Here is a 21352-nt window from a genome sequence, read left to right as displayed (position 1 = left end):
CCTCATCAATCCTGGATTGCACTTTTCCTTCCACTTTTTCACGTATTTTCTCCTTCAGCCTTCTCACTCAACACATCTATTTTTCAAATGTAAAGCGAGGCTACAAAGAATTACATTTTTCTGCAGAACTTAAATGGCAGAAGTGAATCTGAGCAAACCAGAAAGATACTGGGTGGAAGCTGGGGTCCTCCTAAAGGAAAGATTTTCTGGCAGATGTACCTCTCCAGAGTACCAAAACACTAATTATATTAATTCTTTGTTCTCCTTGATTCCTGGCTCTAGAGGTGATAAGAAATACTATGGCCTTAATCCTATTTCGTGTAGGGAAACTGAGGCACCCACTCATTCCCTGCACCCGCTTACAGACCCTTCCAACACACATAAATATTTCCTTGCCATTTCTTTGCAAAAGGAATAACCCTAATTTTTCCATTCCCTTCCAGTGCAGAGATGTAACTGCTGACAGCCCACCATTGGATCTCCAACTATCAAAAAACACATGTATTTGCACTTGGAAACAGGCCAAGGGCTTCTCTGTGTCATTGCCATCCCACCTTACTTCTGGAAGCAGGAAAAACTCAGTACTTTTGGCTAAATCCAGCTGAACAAATCCTGATTTGTTGGAATTAACCATACAGAGAGCATCTGTGCAGAGTACAATATTCTTTTGAAAAAAATCATCCGTCTTCCCATCAGCAGGCCCCCATGGTTCCTTCACCCTCTTACCCACTGCACAGATGAAGACCAGCTATGACAAAGACAAGTCATCCAAACCCCAGGCTATCAAAGCAAATGAGCTGATTCCCTCCCATCGCTTCAGGAATAGCAACCACCATGAAAAACAAACCACCCAAAGCACATTGAGACGGACCCATCCCAGGAACCACGGAGAAAACGCGACACCATGCCAGGCAGAAAACACCTTACCTGGCTGGAGGGAAGCTCGGATGTCAGATGTCTGTAATGGCAACTTTCCCTTGGGACGCATTTCTGAAGAAACTGGTTGCAAGACCTCAGAGAAACTCCTCCGCCAAGTCACCAACGCAAACAGGAACAAGGAGGGGGTGCTGAAGAAAGTCTCCAGCACTCAAGAATTAAGAGATGAGTCCAAGCATTCCCCCTCCAAGGGAGTTTTCACATTTTGGGCAAATAAAGTTAACAGCAGCAGTGAAAGGGCTACCTTCCAAAAGCTACTGCAGAAGTCATCAGTGACTGCAGGAAGCAGCTCTCCAGCCCTCCTTCCCAAGGAAAGTCTTAGCAGGTTGGAAGAAGAGAAGCAGGCTAAAAATCCCCAGAGAAAGACCAAGACAGATCTCTTCTCTGACTCAAAGGTTTTCAGCCATGTAGACAGCCACGTTCTACACATCAGCCAGCAGGTAGGTCCTAGTGTCCTTCAGTAGGAACATAGATGGTGCCATCAGCAGATGGTGCCATCAGCAGATCCACATCCTAACATTCAACTTTTCACCATATGCTCTGATGGCAGCAATGACAAGGTGGTGCCTTACAGCAAAACTAAGAGATCTCACAAGGCTTTGGGCTGTGAATTTGTCCTAACCATGGCCAAAGATCACTTGTGCTACCTCTGAAGATCTTCTGCTCACCCAGGGCCCACTGCTGCCTGTTTCCAGCCAGCACCAGTGCGTAGCTGCAGCTCATCACACAAAACTGGGAAAAAGGGCTGGTTTCATCATGAGACAGGATTTTTCAGGGTCCCAAACAGGATTCCAGTGCGGTAGAGGGATCTTGGAAACCCTTCTAGGAAGGGTACAAGGAGGAGAGGAAGGGACTCAGACTACAGTATGCCCCGAGGCAGCGCAGGCTGGGAGATGGTCAGCCAGCATGCTTCCTGCGTAAAAAACACACGGAGCCAGCAATAACCACACAGTCTGACCATATCCACCAACCCCTTCAGATCTGTGGCAGCCCAAGTCCTGCTTTTTCTTCAAGTAAAAAGCGTCAGTTGAGTCCTCTTCTCTCATATAATCTGCCATTATATGATGCTCCCAGTTTCTGGATGCTCAGAAGCCCGGAATAAGAGCTCTGAATTTTGTCATTCCTTCCTGTTACCTGAACCATGCGCTGTCGGCATAATGTCTCCCCCACGGTCAGCACAATTTGTCTAAGCAGCGAGCACTGAACCAATGCAGCATTCGCAGCTCACACGTCAACTCGTTAGCGAGAGTGAAGAGGCATAAGGAATAATTGTGCTCTCCGTTATTGTTGAAACCTGTAATTTGTACCTAGCCCGAGGCTAATCTCCCTTGGGAAGAAGGATGCTTGAGGATTTCAGAGTCTACCTAGTCTATTAAAAAGAGAAGGGGAGGAAGTCGGAAGATAGGAAAAAGAAGGTAATAAACAACCAAAAATACCTCTAAGACAGTGGGGAGTCATGGGAACATCTTGTTTCCCTGTTTATTCGCAGTGCTAGCTGCACTAAAACCTGGTGCACTTCGTCTCTTCCTCTTAGCCACGAATCATTGGTGCCAAGAGCAGCAGTAGAGCAGTTAACCAACCACCTATGAGTAGGGTACTGCACCTCTGGTGACGGCTGCTGCTTGGTCAATGGTGCTGTGGGGATACAGGATTGTCCCCTCTCCCCATTCACTCCCCACGCCCTGATGCCGGTCCCCAGGAAGAAGGTGTTTGATGGGAGAGCCCCAGGAAATGCAGGTGCAAAGCCGAACCTGTTTCCTGGCCACTTAGGAGTAGCCTGTGGACTGTTTGTGTGCATCCACCTTAACCATGTGAAAAAGTCTTGGCAGGATCATTGCCTGGGTGTTTTTGTGGGAAAACGGTTCCATCCATCAACGCCAAATATTCTGGTGGAGCCAGCAGCTACTGCAACACAAGATGCTCTGACTCATTTCTTTAGGGTCCTCAGGCATATTTGGGAACAGGATTACTTGGGAACATTGCGACTCCCAGTCTAGGACCTACTTTCTACCATCTCACAGAATCACAGAATGGTTAGGGCTGGAAGGGACCTTCAAAGGTCATCTAGTCCAACCCCCCTGCAAGGAACAGGGATATCTCCGACCGAAACAAAGAATAGCATAGGTTTGGGCTGAATTTGGACCAAGATGTGCCAACAGGGAAGCAGGTAGCTGGATATTTAATGGCCGAGTATTACTTTTTTATTGGGACTAATTCATATTATTTGTTTGCCTAGAAGCTGCACTCATAACAACCTCGCGACAGAAATGCCACGGACCAGCAGGAGAACCCTCATTTTGAAATAGGTGCTCTCCTGGCTGCATTGTCATTTTTAAACCCGCATCCCAAGGAAAATCTTCGGCCGTTACAAATGCAACGTTTCCCACAAGCATAAAAGAAAGAAATTTCCATCTATGTGAAACTATCTTACAGATGGTTGGGGCAGGAAAGTCATTGAAGAATGAAATAGCAGGGGCAGGAGTCTGGAGAAATGAGCTGGGCTATATTTAACTCAGTGAAAGAAAAACCTGCTGCTAAAAATGCTTGTGCTATCACAAAGGAGGGAAGAGCCCAGAAATGCCAATGCGTGAATGGGAGGAAAAGGTCAGAAAGGCTTTCTCTGGGGTCAAGTATGGATTAAAAAGTTAGAGACATTTTAGTGGTAGGGCCAAAAATCTTCGTACCACTCATTTTGGTGCATGGGTTAGAGTGAGGTTTCAGAGCCTCAAGAAGAGCATCTGAGCCACAAGTTTGGTCCTCTTCTACACTGAGACATTAATTGATGCAGGGCTGGAAACCCACTGTTCCTAGTCAACTGTTGCTGAGTAGCACCACTGGAGAGACCCACCTCCAGGACAAGACCTTCTGGGCCAGAGGACACGTTGAACTGGACAGAGAGGACACCAGAGCAATGGCACTGTACGTCCCAACCAGCTGCTCCGAAGGAATGGGAAATGCCACCTCCATCTCCTCCAGCCCTCAGGCTTTTATAGAACCATGCCTGGGGAAACACTCTGTTCTACCACAAATACTATTTTTACATTTTAAATTCTGAGGGGAAAAAAAATGTAGCTTTATGGTTTTTGTGGTGACATTTTCTTTCCAGCGAGTCCACCACGTGGAGCGGTCACCCACCCACGCAGCGGTGACACCCAGATTCTCTTTAACTCACCTGTCCTCTCCATTGCAGCTGAAATCCAGGTACACCGGGCTGTCCGTCCAGGTCATTGTTCCCCTGATCACTGCCAAATCCCAGAGCAAGTTGGAGACGGTGCGGGCAATATGGTTCTGGCTCTGCCACAACATCGGTAAGTCTGGTCCCATGGTTTTGCTGAGACGCGAAAAGCCCTTTCTTCATATGCCACCTGCTGGATTTGGGCTCTTCGTGCCCTGCAAAATAGAGACTCCACAGTATTCCTGTTGCAGTCACGGATTGAAATGTCACCCTCTTGACTTCAGGGAAGCGCCTGGGGTAGGAACCAGTTCCCACCACAGGACGCTCCATCCTGGACATGACACCTGTTTTGCTGGCACTGGGATGCCAGACCCCAGAGACACTGGTAAAACCCATCCACCTCCACTCAGCTTCAGTGCAACAGAGGCTGTTTCCTTGATAATGCCAATTCGATGAGGCTGAGCTACGTCTGGCAGCAGTCATCTGGGGACACAGGAACCTCGGCACAATGCAGCCACTTCGTGCTCCTTTAGCCTACTACATCCATGTGTGCAAGACAATACGACGGTCGCTGTACCTCGCTCAAGTGGCGCAGCGGCTGTTGACACTCGCTGGGAACCCAACTCCCCCGAGGCTTTGGCAATGCTTTGCTCATATGGGCGATTGTCAAACTCTTGAATAATGATGGATAGAAGAGCTGTCATGGCTTCCAGGGTGGGTCGGCAGAGAAATAGGGTTGGGCAGGAGAAGGAATGGGATCATTTTGGAAATAATAAGCCCTTAGGTTGGTCTGAAATTACATGGTATTCTCTCCCTTTCCTAGAATACGATGTGAATGGTTTCTTGGGGCTGTCTCAGAAGATCCACGTGCCAGAGCAGGTCCTGCAAACGGGAAGAGCTGTGTGTTCTGGTTATGCTCGTTTATGCCAGCAAATGTGCAGGTAAAACTCACCTTGGACTTTCTTCTCCTGCTCCCTTGAAGATCTGGGGTGGGGACATACATCTGGCTGGGGGATGGCCACAAAACCAGCATCATTTATCCACCACATCTCCTGGCAGAGCAGTTGCCTCCCTCCTCCTCTACTTGGATGGAGGAGTATATATGTCTGATAAATTAACCAGAACCAGAGATATGAGGGATGAGGGTTGGGAGTAGCTGTGGGGAAAGCAGCGGGCTGGATAAAAGCTGAATTAGGCCAACAATGTGCATGAGTGGGGCCCTGGATTTAAGAAGAAGGAGGCTGTACTTACCACACAGGTTGGGTTGCTCTCCAAGAATGCAAGCACAAAGCAGAGTTTGGTCTGCAGTTATCTCCCCTGATGTCTCTCCCTGGACAGGGAGGCGGGTTTGAGTTGCGTGGAGGTGCCGGGGTTTGGCCGGAGCCCAGGCTCCCGTGGAGGCCGATGGTGCCAGCAGCAGAAGAGCAGCCACATGTGGAACGCGGTGGAGCTGGAAGGACAGTGGTGCCTCCTGGATGCTTGCTGGGGTGCAGGGACTGTGGATACAGAGAGCAGGTTGTTCGTGCCCAGGTGAGACACCCCTTCCCTGGCTGTTGCTGGAAACACGGTCCCCAACATGAATGAACAAGGCTTAACCTGACTTCAGAGACTCCCCAGAAGTCAATCCAACAGTTCCAATAGATCCTTTAATGTCTCGGTTCACCAGGCCTTGCACCCCTTTTTTCAGGTACACCCCCAGAGGCTACTTGCAGAAGGTCCAGAGAGCCATTCTCCTCATCTTCACCTGTGGTGGCTGTTTAGGGACCTCATGCAAACGTGGACCCTCTACATGTAAACATCTATGTTAAGTGCTTTATTCTTTGACCTGGGACAGTACACATTTCAGGTGGCAGCTTCACCTCCCAAAATTGTTTTTAATCTGCAATGACTGTCACTTAGGAAGCAACAAATCCTCATTTTCACAGCAACTTTGCTCTTATGTGGTTCTATATGTAATTACCTGAGATTTCTCAGCCCATGCTAAGCAAATAACGACTCTCATGAAAGTTATTTGTACGATTTAATAATTTTCATTAACTGAATTATGGGATTGCATTTTTAATTTTTTCTCTAATAACGCATAATGAAATAATTGTGGAATTTCTAGTAGGTAATTATCTTGCTGAGAACAGTTTAAATCACCAGTGAGTGTGGGTTGTTTTTAGCTGAGCATAGGGAAAAGAGGAGGAGGAGAATGAAACACCACCTAGAGCAACAGGCAGAGATGACAGCTTCTTGTGGGTTCAACACAGCGTCCTCAAAACCTTCAGGTCATCAGATGCAACAGGGCTTCACAGGACAACCCCAACACGAGCCTAAGCACACATCTGCAGTTGACCCACTCAGCAAGCCTAAGCAGGGGCGATGTCTGGAAAGTCAGGTTAGGCACACTCAAATTGGAACCAAGGTGCATTTTTTAATTTTAAATCATATGTAAATTCTTGGAAAAACTTTAAACCAAGATCAGACATCATCTTGAAATATAGCCTCAAGTACCAGGCCTTGGTAGAGGAACCACTCAGTAAAACTATCATCTTCTCTGCAGCTCAAAGAGTCATCTTAACTGGTTGCTGGAAGAGGTCTGCTACAAGGCTGGGAACAGCAGTTTCAGCTCTGGACATCTCAGTAAAAGAAAAATAGAGAGAAAATAAGAGCAGCAGAAAACGAAATGCCAAGTGAGAGCTTGATCCTCCCTCACTGAAGCTGATGCAGCTCTGATGGTGTGGAGGAAGCTCCCTTCCCTTACAGCAGTGCATTATGACCACTCAGGATGCTAAGGGTTTTCTAGCTCCTTCCATGGTATCTTCTCCTCTCACCTTGCAGGCACGATGATTTTTTCTTCCTTACTGACCCTGAGCACTTCATTGAGACTCACTGGCCAGAGGACCCCCAATGGCAGCTTCTGCAGCACCCCGTCTCCTGGGAAGACTTTGAGCAGAGAGTTTTTAAAACTTCGGAGTTTTTCAGACTTCAGCTCTCCCTCCTTTCTCCAAACATTTCCCTCCTCAAAACAGGTAAATGTAAAGTGAGGGCTAAATCCTGGTAATCTAAGAGCTCACTTGCTTTTAAGAAATAAGCTTGGGTTGAGGAAAACATTTCCCATTCAAATATGGCCCATATGTCTATTTTTAAGAATGTGTTTAACATTTACTAGAGCAGAGGCACACATTTAAGCAATTTCTAGAATCACGGCCATTGTGTGACACTGTGATTAGTAAACTGGGAATTAGGATTCATAAATTGCAGATAATTGAGTCAAATCACTTAAGCCCTTTCGTGCCTGTCTTTGCCCATCTAAATTCACCAACAGTAGCAAAATAGCTTCAAGATACCTGAGATACGATCCTCATTGTGTTCACTAATTGAGGAGGGACACTCCCAGATAAAACATGGTCTGGAACATTCATGTCCCCTTTTTTTGAAAATGAAGGGAGGGGCTGCAGTTGTTTTTCCTTGATTGTAGTTTTATGATGATTTTTCAGGTTGGATACAAAACAATCTTATTTTTACCTAGACATCCTTTGTAAATCCATTCCCCTGGATGGTCCCAAGATCGTATGGACTTTTCCTGCAGTTTATTTTATCAAGGCAGCAAGCTCGAGATAAAGCAATCTCAGATTGAGGGCAGTTGTCAGTCTTACAAAAAAGGACTGTACTGTACGACAGACAAGGCATGCCATAAAGCTTTTGACTGAGAGGTTATTACTTACCCAGAAATCGAACTCCTCCAGTATTTCCAGGGTGCTAGGGCTTTGCTGCAACAGGCTCTCACACACCTTTTGAGTGGCAGGTGATCTGTGGAAATCAAATTAATCTGGGAACACCTGAAAGGTTGATGATGTGGTGGGGTGATATTATAGCAGCCTTCCAGTATTTAAAGAGAGCCTACAGGAAAGCTGCAGAGGGACTTTTTACAAGGGTATGTAGTGATAGGACAAGGGCAATGGCTTTAAACTGAAAGAAAGGAGATTTAGATTGGATATAACGAAGAACTTGTTCACTCTGAGGGTGGTGAGGCACTGAAACAGGTTGCCTGGAGAAGTTGTGGCTGCCCCATCCCTGGAAGTGTTCAAGGCCAGGTTGGATGAAGCTTTGAGCAACCTGTTGCAGTGGAAGGTGTCATTGCCCACAGCAGGGGGTTGGAACTAGATGATCTTTGAGGTCCCTTCCAACCCAAACCATGCTATGATTCTATGCCTTTTATGTGAAGATCTTGTGGTGCTTTTCCACCCCAGAACCTCAGACCACCCTGGGGAGGGGACTTTGCCTACCTCTACTCAAGGTCACACAACACCTATGTGGCAAATGCAGGAATGGAGACTTGGAGAAACCTCTTTCAGGTCCAGGTCATCAGGGAGGCTCCAAGGCAGACAACTAAACAACACAACGTCTGCGGTCTCAAAGGAAAAACAGAAGACTAATAGTCCAACCAGTCCCTTCATCTGTGTACCAAAGCAATAAATTGCAAAACAAAGACTCCTACCAAATATCATTAGTGGTGGTAGAAAAGCCCAAAGGGAAGAATGAGGAAAAATAATCATTTCACTATTCTCTCCCATCCCTCCCTCCCTCAGTTTTTGATAGCCAAAAGACATAGGGATGGAGCTCAGAAGCAGCTCAGGGCTTTGGATCCTTGCTGGCCACAAGCTGCCGTGAGCCAAAACAGACCTGGGGAGAGATGTTAGGGAAGTAAACCTGTCTGGCACATCCGAACTACATCGCTCCTTTGCAACCCCTTGGCTGGAGGAACCCCTGTCCCTCAACCACAAAACTCGCTGGGGGACCTGGGCTACAGGTACAGTTTTCGTTTTTCCTCCAAAACAGAAATGAAATGAGATTTTTTCATTAGAACAGGGAAAAAAAAAAAAAAAAAAAAGAAGCCATTATTTTCCCCCCTGTGAATGTCTTATCTTGTGGAGGGAAAGGACTACGTTCCTGGACCTAGCCTGAGCAGTTTAACTACTGCAATTAGCCTCAACGGCCAACCTCATATCAGAATTGTGCTTAAAACACCAAATTGCAAACCCAGATTGTGAACCAAACCAGATGTCTGCTTTTGTTGATGCAAAGCTGTGGTTATATTGCTCTAGGTTGATGGAAGTAAGCCATCACCTTACAGGGTACACTTAAGCATCTAAGGCAATCTCGGTGCAAACACGCTCAAGATCTTTGGTGCAAAATCTGCTTGTTTTTTCCCTCTTTGGCTACTGTGGATCAGTTCCTGCTCTATTGTATTCGAGCAGCTCCCATCTGCTTAAAATGCTTAAAAAGCTTTCTGCCCAGATTCCTCCTACAAATTGTTATCTGATGGGAGCTGAAGGTGGGACACCTTGTGAAGGGACCTGATTTTCAGGAAATACCTGGCACTCATCTTCTGAAAGCCCAGCCTTTTTAATTACTAACAGTGCCTGGGCTGTTAGGATTGGTAACCACAGAGATGAAGGGCATTCAGTCCCAAGGAATTAAGACTTTATAACATATATTTTTTTAATAGAAAGGCAGTCAGCGGTGGCATGCCGTAGATACAATAGCCAGGGTGGGAGAGGGGAAGGGAAGCCTTTTAAACAAGGCTTTGAGAAATTAGAAACATGCCTTGACTTTAATGGTGGCTTTCCCCCCGCCCTGAACAATTAATACAACATACGTTGACCTCCTGCAGCACCGAGCGTGCTGCCGTGGGAACACATCCCCAGCTTCACCTGGCCTCCCTGAAAACCAGGAATCTCTAGCGCATGGCTTGAATTAACTCAATAAAACAAATAAATGTTTGTTTTAAACGTAGCCATTAATTACCTCCTTGGGTCTCCTTCCCCAAGCGAAACGCATTGCTGGCTTCCCTATCTCGTCATCGCTGGCTGCGCTGCAGACAATGTTCTGTTCTTTTCTTTCTTCCTAAAGATCCTAATGCGATGCAGCCGGCCAGGCCAGCAGCTTCGGAAACTAGCATAGAGCGAATTTAATAACAAGCAAACCTGCAGTTAATAAAGTCTGTCATCAGTAATGTCTCCACTGAACACTTGCCAGGAGAGAATTGTTTGCACTTACTGTGTGAGCCAAGTCACAGCTTTAACAGGCAAGGCACAAATAAAACCCAGCCTTCCCATTCTTTTCACATCTCTGTTTCAACCTACCAACAAAAACTGTGGGGCAAACAATGAAAAAATCCAGATTCAAACAGGGGGGAAAAAAAAGGAAAAAAAAAAAAGTCGTCCCCCCATTATTCATTAGATTATGAAACACGTTTCATAATCTAATAATTAGCAAGGCATAATTTTTTCGGCATGAATCTGGAGTCTTTTGTCATTCTGTGTTAGCACCCAAAACAAATGAACGCTGCGCACAGCACGGGTGCTGATACCAGCTGTGGGCTCCCGTGGTGCCATTGCTCGGTACTCCCCTCTCTCCAGAAAAATGTGGTGAGGATGGGATGATGAGGAGCAGCCACACTCTGGATGTGAGACAAGCCACCCTCGGGCATTTAGGGACCCTGGGGAACAAAGAGCAGGCTTAATTTCCACAGACCTCGAGGATGGTGGGTTTAAGCACACATCTCAGTACGCCTGTGTGCCAGTGCCAGGCTCTGTGAAGCACTCTGGGATCCTTCAAGGGCCAAAGGACTCAAAGTCTTGTTCTCTGTGGCTGTTTTTCTCATGCTTTCGTCTATACTTGGAGGAAAAAAGGTATAAAATACCATTAAACCAGGGGTTTCTAGCCAGGCTGCTCCAGTACCTGTGGCTTCACATGGGATGATGTAGCTCGCCACGTGCCGAAAGGAGCCTGCTGTCTGCTGGTTAGATGGTCCTGTCTTCTGCAGGGCCAAGACTCTAGGGCTTGTGAAACCTTGCCTTATCTCCATTGCAAAATGAACCAACCACCCCTTCTGCCCCAGAGCAGATGGAAATCCCGTGGGAGGGCTTGCTGCATTGGGAAGGGCCCTCTCTTACTGCGGTATGAGTTTGCAAGCAGCAAGACGTAGCACATGGAGGGTGGAGGTGAAACCAAGACCACCGCAGCTCTTCTCCATGGTGACCTTCCCCGAAGGTGCTTCATTTCTGGGTGCAAAGGTGGCTTCAGATGACTTTAAAGAGTCCTGCTGCAGCCTGCCTGGGGAGCAGGTTGGTTTGCTGCTGGGGAGGTGTTGGGGTGGTCTGTGGTGGCCCTGAGCAGGAGACTGCTTATGTCCACCAAGGAGCAAAAGTCATTGGGAAAGAGCCCCAGCACTTACGCACCAGCCGTGGTACCACCACCAGATACCCGTATCAGTGCACCTTTCCTTTGGACCTCCTGCTCTCCCCTGCTCCCCGGTCAGTGCACACTCCAAGCCAGAAGCCTGTGGACTTTTGTGATTCGGTGAGGCCAAAATTTAGAAAAAATATTTTATTAATGATAATGGGAAAAATTAAATTAATTCCTAAAATGTGGCCGTGATGTGGGATCTCCTAGCAGCCAGGAGATTTTGATATTTTGATCCTCCCAGCTGCTTTGCCAGTTTGACGCCACAGTATAAAACCTGCAGCTCAGAGGAATGACTTCAGCTCCAGAAGTCATGTGAGATTTAGCCCTGTGTATGACATCATTAGCTTAGTTTTGAGTGTCTGAGGGCCCAAAGGATAACTATTTGTACCTGTCTCCTTCATCTCCAGATCTAGTGGCATCATCATTTCTCTTTCAGAAGGGAAGAGAAATGGTAAAAGGTAAAGAAGGGTCTTGCTAAGGTCCTTCAGCAGGTACAGGCAAAAGGAGGAGAATCAGGTCTTTCTCATGCAGATGATTTGGGTCAATGCTGCAAAAGGGAATGTGTTACACCACTGATGAAAGGGTTGTAAAAGGTGTTTTTTCACCCTTCTGCAGCCCGTGGGGAGGTGTCAGTGATGCTGGGGAGCACCCACCCAACAGAGTTCACCTACCAGCTCTCCAAACTCGAGGGCAACACAACTGGAGAGGACATGGGCACAGTTCATGGGATGATGACGGTGTCCAAGAACAACATGACCATCAAGGTAACTCCCCCAACCAAGGGCTTGTTTGACCTCATGATCTTCGCGCGCCACGCCGACTCTCAGGACTCATACAACTGGGTGTGCTCCTATCAGATCCAATGTCTGGACCCACACAATGGAGAGAAACTACCTGAAAACCCATTTCATTTCTGGGGCCTTCACCAAAAGGCGAGAGATTTTGGCATCAAGGAAAGCAGCCACAAAGGGGAGCTACTTACTGCTCCACAGGGAACTTTGCTCTTGACTCTCCAGACATCTCGACCCTTGATTGCCATGTATGAGCTGGTTCATGAAGACTTAGATGCTGCTCTGAGTGAGAAATGCTTGGCTGCTCAAGCCCAGGAGGAGAAACTGAGTTGCCACGTGCTCTGCCCTTTCCAGGGTTACTACCGGCTCTCCATGTTTGTGAAAGATTTAGGAGGCTGCACCTTCAGGAACGTGGCCAATTTCCTCATTCGTTGTTTGAGGCCTGTCAACCAGAACGAACTCTTCCCCTCGGGATTGAGCATGCACTGCGGGAGTGGGATCAGCTCCAGCAGCCATGGCCTCTCCAACCCCAGCCACTCTGCCCCCATCATCACCACCAAGCTGGGGAAGTGCAACATCACCTTCCACACGCCCGCCGACTTCGAGGTGACTGCCAGCTTGAGTAAGGACAAAGTCATCAGCGCCAAGTACCCACTGGAGAGGTACGTCCTGGTCACCCACCTGAGGACTAAAGTCAGCGTGTGTGTTGTGCTCCCTGAGTCGGGCGTCTACAAAGTGGGGCTTTTTGGGAGAAGCAAGGACTGCAAGGACTTTGTCCATATTTGTGACTACGTTATACGCTGCTTCTCTGATCCTAGCTGGCCTCCCTTCCCAAGGGTGTACAGCCTGTGGAGGAGAGGGTGCGTGTTGCTCGAGCCACGCACGGGGGTGCTCCGAGAGCAGAGCTGGGTCCGGTTCCGGGTCAAGGTGCCGAAAGCTTACCAAGCCATCGTCCTTGGGCAAGAGAAGATGGTGTTGCAGCAGACCCTGAACACAGTCTGGGAAGGGGATGTCTTCACTGGGGCCGCAGGGATGCAGGTCAAACTGGCAGCCAAGTTCAGCCAGCACTGTTCCTCCCTGGAGGTCATCCTGGTGTTTGAGGTGGAGAACGGCTCACCTGCTTCCCTGGGGTGCTCGGGGTAAGCCACGGAAGTGCTGGATGTGCTGGGATGGATTAAAAAAAACGGGGAAGGAAGCAAACGCTCTCAAAACTGAAGAGTGTTGAGGAGACACGGAGAAAACTCCCAGAACTTTATGGCATGTTGGGGAGAGTCTGGGTGTTACCCACAGAGCTTTTCTTCCTGCAGGATATCCAGATACTTGCTGGGGCCTCCTGTCCCACTCGGAGATGTTGCCGCCACTTAAATCAGCACCAACATATGGAAGGCTCCTAATATTTTGCTTCTGTCAGACGAAACCATTGTTCAGATTCTCTACAGGAAGGATGTCTCACTGCTTATTACCAGCTAGAATAATTGTTTGGAATGTTTTATTTGACATTTATTCAAGAACTTGGAAACCCACATAGTTTCTTTCTCTTAAGAGGATAACAACAACAAAAAAAAAAAAAAAGAAAAAAAAGAAAAGAAAAAGCCCAAACTGGAGTCAACAGCTTCAGATGGCAGCAAGATTTTAAAACCATAAATATATAGTAAAGCAAGTGAGACCTCCCGGCAGAGGGACTCTGTGCTTGGACAGAGGCAAAGGGAAAGGAAGTAGAGAGATGCTGTATTTTATCAGCTACATCTTGAAAATATCTTCCAGGTCTTCACTATCAAGGATGACATGTGGATATGTATACTTAAGAGCATTGAGGGCTTGAAACTAAGAGAGGGAACAGGCAATGAAGCAGCTCTGTAGCCAAAGCATCTAATCACGGAACAGAAAGCACACATAGCTCTGCTCTTAAACTCTGGCACACGCTGCAAGGCACCACAAAGACCAACTTACAGAAAGCAAACTCGATGTTCATACTTCAGTGGGCTAGAAGATCCGCAGTGGAAATACTGTTCCATGCCTGCACTGGACTGATGCTTGAAATGGGGATTCTGGCTGCAATAAGGAACAAGAGCTGTGGGTTATTTTTGGATCCTGCGCAAAAGATAACGGGGCAACGTGGTCTGCTTTCTTCAGGTCCGACAGTTTAAATTTGACTTGGAGCAAAACTTCAAGTAGGTTTGAACCTTCTCCAGGCCTGGAGATCAGTTAATGCAGTTAATGTATCAGGATCCACATTTCACACCAAACTTGCTGAAACCACACTGACGTGTTGGAAGATTCCCCTGAAGAACAAAGCACAAAGACTACTTTGAACTAAAGGAAGCACTTGCAATGGTAAGCGTAGGCTAGACTCTTGCCTGTAGAGCTAGAAAAAATTCATGTACAGATCCTTAGATCTTTCTCTTTGACCCATGTCCTGGCTGCTCCATATTGGGCCATCCACTTGGACAGACAGAGGACAATGTGACTTAGCTCTCTTGTGTGTCTTTCAGAATAACCGTAGACGCAAAAATTCTGCTCACTGTGAGGCTGAACAGACAATCCAGAGCCCAGCCTGAAAAGTCAGAGCCTGTAAAGCTGCCAGCAGTCAGAGTTGTCCTCCAAACTCACCCACCAGCTGGGTATCTTTGCAGGTACCTTTCATGACTGATGGTCTTCTGACCATGCCGCGCTCCCTGGGGATGCTGCTGTGCAACTCTCCAGACCTCCTTGGTACTTTCCCAACCTATGCATTGTCCACAGACAGCACCCGTGGTGAAATTATATCTGCAGACTCAGTAGGCTCCCAAAGACTGTATTTTTGCTTGGTTTTTTTTTTCAGAAGCATTTCAGCTTGGTGAAAAAAAAATGACTTGCAAATAAAATGACTCTCAGTTCCCACTGCCATCTTTTTCCTCTCCAGTCAGCTTTGCTGTTAACTTTTCTCAGCTGTGCCTCTCTGAACCTCTTGAGCCACTGTATGTATCTGTGTGTACACACACTTTGTTAGCTCAAACTACCCCATCTTTGCCCAAACTTAAGCAGGCACGTCATGATCACATGCCCCCAGGGAAAATCCATCTTCCAGCTCAGTGATTAATTCCTCTTTATCCATCACAATGAGGTCCAGATTAAGAGTTACCTTGAATTGAGGTCCAAACACCATATGTCAGAGTATAATTACCTGGAGGTGCTGAGCACTTTAATGATACTCCCACAGGGGATTTTTTTACTTCAAGGATCTGAAGTCAATCTTCTCATATTTCCTCTCTGTGCACATTCGGGTATAGCATGTAGCCTATTTTAAATGTCATTGTTATTTAGATTTACATACCTCAAATCCTGTGCCCAGAGCTACAGGAGCCTTCACAATAAACACGAGCACCAGCTCTCCAAAAATAACAGCCCTAGGGCAAGCGTCACTCATGGAAAAACAATGATAAGCAGAAGAACAAACCCATAAGTATCTCCTTCTCTCGCCCTCTCTGCCCAGCAGGATTAAATTAGGTAAAGATAAATTACAATGCATACCTTTACCTATAAAACACACCTAGTTCTGAGCAAACTTAGTTCAAAAAGTCATTAGGAGGCCTCCAGGCATGTATTGAGCTGTGGACAGCCAAGAACTGAATAGGAGGCTACACACAATTCTACAAGCTGTCTTCATTTAATCCTAGAATGGTTTGGTTTGGAAGGGACCTTCAAGATCATCTAGTTCCAACCCCCCTACCGTGGGCAGGGACACCTTCCACAACATTACGTTTCTTAAAGCCCCATCCAACCTGGCCTTGAATACGTCCAGGGATGGGGCAGCCACAACTTCTCTGGGCAACCTGTGCCAGTGCCTCACCACCCTCAAGTGTAAAAACTTTCTTCCTTATATCTAATCTAAATCTCCTCTCTTTCAGTAAAAGCCATTTCCCCTTGTCCTGTCACTACACGCTCTTGTCCAAAGCCCCTCTCCAGCTTTCTTGTAGCCCCTTTAGGTACTGGAAGGCTGCTGGAAGGTCTCCCCGGAGCCTTCTCTTCTCCAGGCTGAACAGCTCCAACTCTCTCAGCCTGTCTCCATAGCAGAGGTGCTCCAGCCCTCGGATCATCTTCGTGGCCTCCTCTGGACCTGCTCCAACAGTTCCATGTCCTTCTGATGTTGAGAACCCCAGAGCTGACCATGGCAGTGCAGGAGGGGGTCTCACAAGAGCAGAGCAGAGGGGCAGAATCCCCTCCCTTGACCTGCTGCCCACGCTGCTTTGGATGCAGCCCAGGACACGGTTGGCTTTCTGGGCTGCCAGCGCACATTGCCTGCTCATGTTGAGCTTCTCATCCACCAGCACTCCCAAGTCCTTTTCCTCAGGGCTGCTCTCAATCCGTTCTCCGCCCAGCCTGTACTTGTGCTTGGGATTGCCCTGACCCATGTGCAGGACCGTGGACTTGGCCTTGTTGAACTTCATGAAGTTCTCTTGGTTGAGAGGCTTCTTTACAACCAAAGTCAAAAAAGGTAAGATCAGGAAGGGCTGAACCAGAACATTGCATACTAAAAGTACATGCCTTTCCTAAGTAATGTAAGACAGCAGTCACCAACTGGACGGAGCTTTTATCTTCCTCTAAAAATCCATATGCAACATCCACCAAATGTGATGTCCAGACTCCTTGGCTTTACATGTTTCTCTGTGCTGTGCCTGTGTTTATCATGTCACTAGTGTAAATTACATTCATATTAGTTTAGCCTGAATTTATCCAATGAGTCTGTATCATCGAGATGTATATGCAAACTGTGTTTTCTTTGGCTTCTTGTTGTGCTTCTTCACATCAGTGCTATTAAAATCTGAGATGACCACCCTTTTCAACCTGTTGGATGAGGAGCAAGTGTGATGGAGTTTGCAGAAACAAACAGAGATGTACAGTTAGCTGTCAGACTGCAACAAATGAACAGTAAGAACCTAGTCCTACACAGAGAGTTCATGTCAAGGATGCAGTACTGCAAGTCAGCGTGGCAATACAACCGTGCTGCTTCTGCCCTTGGAGCAGGTAGTGACTGTAGACATACGCCTAGACGTGCAAAGCATGTTCATGCACATCATGAACCAGCCTGGCTCAGCTCTGGCGCGGATGTCCTTGCATCCTGTGCTGTTCTCACAGCTTAGATATCAAGGGTAGGATCCAACTATGCAGATATCTGCACTGAGGTAGGATTCGTTTGTTGCTCACCAGCCTAGGCTGCAGCTCCAAGGATGTCATTGCATCTCCCGCAGTCAGGAGGAAATGGCCCACCTTTTGTAGGCAGGGCCTAAACCTTAATTAGATCATTACCAATACAAGCCAGCTGGGTGATATATCCATATTCATTGACTTTGAAAGACCCGTCCAGAACAGATTAAATGACTGCACATGATCAAGTAAGTCCCACAATGTGTATAAGAACAGCACAAAAACTGATGTACTTTTTGGTCAATCAGGTCAGAGAATATGCCAGGAAAAATGGTCCTTACATTGCCCAAATGTCTTCAAAACATAGAAAGACAAAAAAAAACCCCATCAAATTCAAGTAGAAAATCAGGTAGATTTCAAACTTTCCCCCTTTGTTCTGGCAACTGTGATTTCATGGCAAAGATGCAAGGAAAAAATGAGTATAGACAAGAAGAATATGTATAAGAAGTACATTTCTCAAAGCAGAGCTAAGTTTTTTCATACAGTCACAAGAGATGTAAGTGAGAACGATCTTGTTCAGCAAGTCCCCAGAGATCTGACTGGGAAGACAGGTGGGAAGGAGGAAGAGTTAAAAATACCTTTCAGAGAAAGCTTGGCTGTGGCTTGCGTCTCCACAGTCTGGCATACAAGAGGGACTGGAGATAAACAGATGTCTGCTGGAGGTACCGTTCCTCCTTTCCAGACTGGTGATGCAATAGTGGTAACACAGAAAAGATGAATCTGGAAAATCCCTGAAGAGAAGCATGAGGATATAGCACAAGTGACTCTGGTTATAGAAGTCTCACTTTCCACAGAAAAAGGGAGGAAATGATGGGCAGGCGTTTCTGCACACGGCAGGAGAGACATCTTGCAGAGCTGAAGGCTGGTGGGAAAGCGGCAAAGGGCATTTCTATAACAACGGAACCGAGAGATTAGCTCCTGGGTAGACAAAGCACTGGGCAAACATATCTCCCAAATCCCACATTATTAAGGACTTAAGCTACAAACCCATTTTACAAAGCTACCTGACCATGGACACCTCGTTAGCATTTTCGTGACTGCAGCCAAAGATGTTTCATCTCCAGGAGCTGCAAAACACAAATCACCACGGGATGTAAGTTGGGCAAGAATAAAAGAGAGAGGAACAACTTCTCTTTGTATGAAAGAGCCAGCCTCCTTAGCAAGAGCACTGGAGTGATGAGAAAGCCGTGACGTCACATTTACAACACTTTTCTTGCTTCACCAGAGTCTTCACTGCCCTGGCTCCCCTGTTTTCCATCCGTGGGTACACCACGTACTCAGTACGTACGTAAGAAAAGGACTTCTGCTATCAACCGTTCTGTTTACCACGAATAGAAGCGTGGTAACCAAGGTTACCTGGGTTTTGCTCCTGTGATTTTTGTTCCCAGGGAAAGCAATATTCCCCCTCCTTTCGGTGGTGTGCTGACCACGTATCCCTGGATGAAACAGGACTCCATCGTGCTAAACCCCGAGTGCAGGAAGACGGGTCCCAGCAACAGACCTTGCAGCCAAGAAATAGGCAGGTGCCCCAGGGTGAGACGAGGGGTTGGCAGCCTTCACATGGTGGCTGTGGATGTCAGTTCCTCCTGGGCAGTTACCTCCAGAACAAGCTAAGCTGTTCCAGCTGTCCCCCAGACCATGCTGCAACATCTCCAGGAATGGCATCACAGCCCTGGAAAGTCTTCTCAATTCTTCCCAGGACCTGCACTTGCAGAAGGACACCTTGGCTGTTAACGGCCATGAAGCTAATTAGCTTTTTATCTTGAGGGGGTTTTGATGCAATAGCTGTCTTGGATCAAACCAAGGGTCCACCAAGGGGCAAGAGCCAAAACCAGTGCTAGGGGAAAGACCACAGCCATACAGTGATGGTCACCTTGTTTTACCCTTCTAGTTTCCAGCCATCTGCAGTCCTCACTCTGACAGACACCAAGTTTGCCTTTCCGTTATTCTGCTTACTGACTCTTGATGAGACATTTCTTCTGCAGAATGGGCTTTGTGGCCCTAGTTGCACTTAGGAGTTCCTGAGCTGAACTGCAGATTGTGCAAAGGAGATCCTAAAGAGCATCCTGGTAGCTAAACCCAGCCCTGCTGGGAAGTACCGTGTTGCTTCTGCAGGTCAAGCTCAGCGAGGTCTTCTGATCTCAAGGCAATTCCTGCTGCAAGGAACAGGAAGAACTCAGTCCTTGCATGTAACAAGGGATTAGCAGCAGTGCTGACTGGCTGGAGAAGAGTATGTTGCGTTCTCGTTACTCGGAATGCCAATGTGCTTGGCTAGTAACGGCACTCAGCTCCACACAGCAAGTACATCCAGCCAACAAGGACAAAGCACCCATGAACCTGCCGTGGTCCTTCCCACAGGATGCAATCCTTACTCATCAGATTGCTCTGGTGTGGGCTTCTTCCCCATGGAGTCACAGCTTCTGAGGGCACAGCCACCCGCTGGGGTGTGGGGTTCTCCATGGGCTTCAGATGGTTCTCTGCCTCATTGTCAGCCTCCAGGAGCTTATGGAGACCATTCTCTATGACTCCCTTCAGGCTCAGCATCTCTGCTCCAGTGTGGGCTTCTCCACAGGCTGCGGGTGGGTCTCTGCTCCACCGAGTCTGTCATGGCTGCAGGGGGTCACCTGCTGTCCCACCACCAGTTTCAGGGGAATCCCAGCTCCGGCACACCTCCTCCCTCCCCATCTTCACTGACCTGGTGTCTGCGTGGCCGTTTCTCTCGGGTCTTAGTCCTCTCTATCCTGCAGCCGTGCCGGGCCCCACCGGCCTGATGAACCTGGGCAGTCCTGGCAGGATGAACTCACCAGCGGACACCCCAGGAGTGGGCGCTTTGCAGCTCTCCAAGAGGTGCTGCTGCAGCCATCTCCAGTTGCATAGTGATGACCCAGCATAGGCAGCCACCTGCCTGGGAAACCGGGGGGGCAGCCCCCCACCTCTCCCCTTCCTGCACTGCAGGTCCAGTCCCATTCGAGCTCCTTTGTCCCTGTCTTAAAGTCTTAAATAGGGCATTCACAGAAGCGCTGATGGCTCAGCCCTGCCCTGAGGGGATGGAGATCTGACCTGGACAGAGGCCAGTCCGACCAGTTTTGGAGCCCAAGAAGCTTCTCACAGTTCCCTACAGGAGCCATCTGTGCAGCCCCTGCCCTGTGACCAAAAGCCCATCACACAAACTCAGCACAAAACCTTACGGGAAGAGTCTGGCAACAAGGGAGTCAGCAGTGCACAGATCTCCTCTTTAGGCTCTTTAACCCTGATGGACTCTTCCTAACCCTAAATTCCTAGGACAACCAAGCATATCTCTGTTTCCCCATTTCCAAGATATGAGACAGGACATAAGGGCACATCCAGCTCCTGCAGACCTTTTGTTCAGCCATGCTTTATACACAGCAGATTTATTTTTTATCATTGTTGTTAGATTTTCTTCTCCAGAAATACTCCTTTCCTTGGAGAACTCGGTTCCCTGTGGTCAAGGTGGCATCACAAGTTGGGACATCCAGGCTTGGGGTCCATTTTCAGGTCATGTTATTGTCACAGTCTCAGCTCCTGCGTAAGTTCCATTTTTATTTCAGTATCTCTTTGCTAGAAATGTGCTTAATCTGTTGTGGGCTTGTGGGTTTTTTCTCCCCTAAGCCTTCCCCAAAGACAGCCTAAATTGAACATTTCAGGTATCTCAAAATGGGAACAAAACATAGCTCAGATCCTAAAAATAGCTGCCATCAAAGAGGCAACACGGAAGCCAGGAAACAGCTGTGCACTTTGTTTTCTTTCTCATACCTTCTCTTTATCTTTGCCTGGCAGGAGAACAGAGTAACCTCTGCTCCTGGCCTTACAATACTCCGCTGACTTCAGGGAAGGGCTCCACGCAGGGATCTGCAGCCCTACATGACTTCAGACACATGCTTGGGTCTCGCAAGCGTGTTGACCTGGATTTATCACGCTGAATCAAGGTTGTCCCCCTCCTCATATCATCTATAGGGTCAACTAGAAAGCAGGGTCTGGTAAAAGGGGTTTGGTGCTCGGAGTCTTCTTT

At 47.6% G+C, this 21352-nt stretch overlaps 1 protein-coding gene across 1 annotated transcript; it reads left to right on the top strand.

Moving 5' to 3' along the window:
• Positions 1-737: 737 nt before the first annotated feature.
• LOC147528697 (kyphoscoliosis peptidase-like) lies at positions 738-13281 on the top strand. Its single transcript, XM_086611564.1, has 6 exons — positions 738-1376; positions 4127-4244; positions 4935-5052; positions 5450-5641; positions 6935-7125; positions 11963-13281. The coding sequence occupies exons 1-6, from the start codon at positions 738-740 to the stop codon at positions 13279-13281; spliced, it is 2577 nt and encodes an 858-aa protein (XP_086467690.1).
• The last annotated feature ends 8071 nt before the right edge of the window (positions 13282-21352 follow it).

Source organism: Tauraco erythrolophus, chromosome 5, assembly GCF_009769465.1.
Source record: "Tauraco erythrolophus isolate bTauEry1 chromosome 5, bTauEry1.pri, whole genome shotgun sequence".
Taxonomy (NCBI): Eukaryota; Metazoa; Chordata; class Aves; order Musophagiformes; family Musophagidae; genus Tauraco; species Tauraco erythrolophus.
This window is presented reverse-complemented; position numbering and strand designations above follow the sequence as displayed.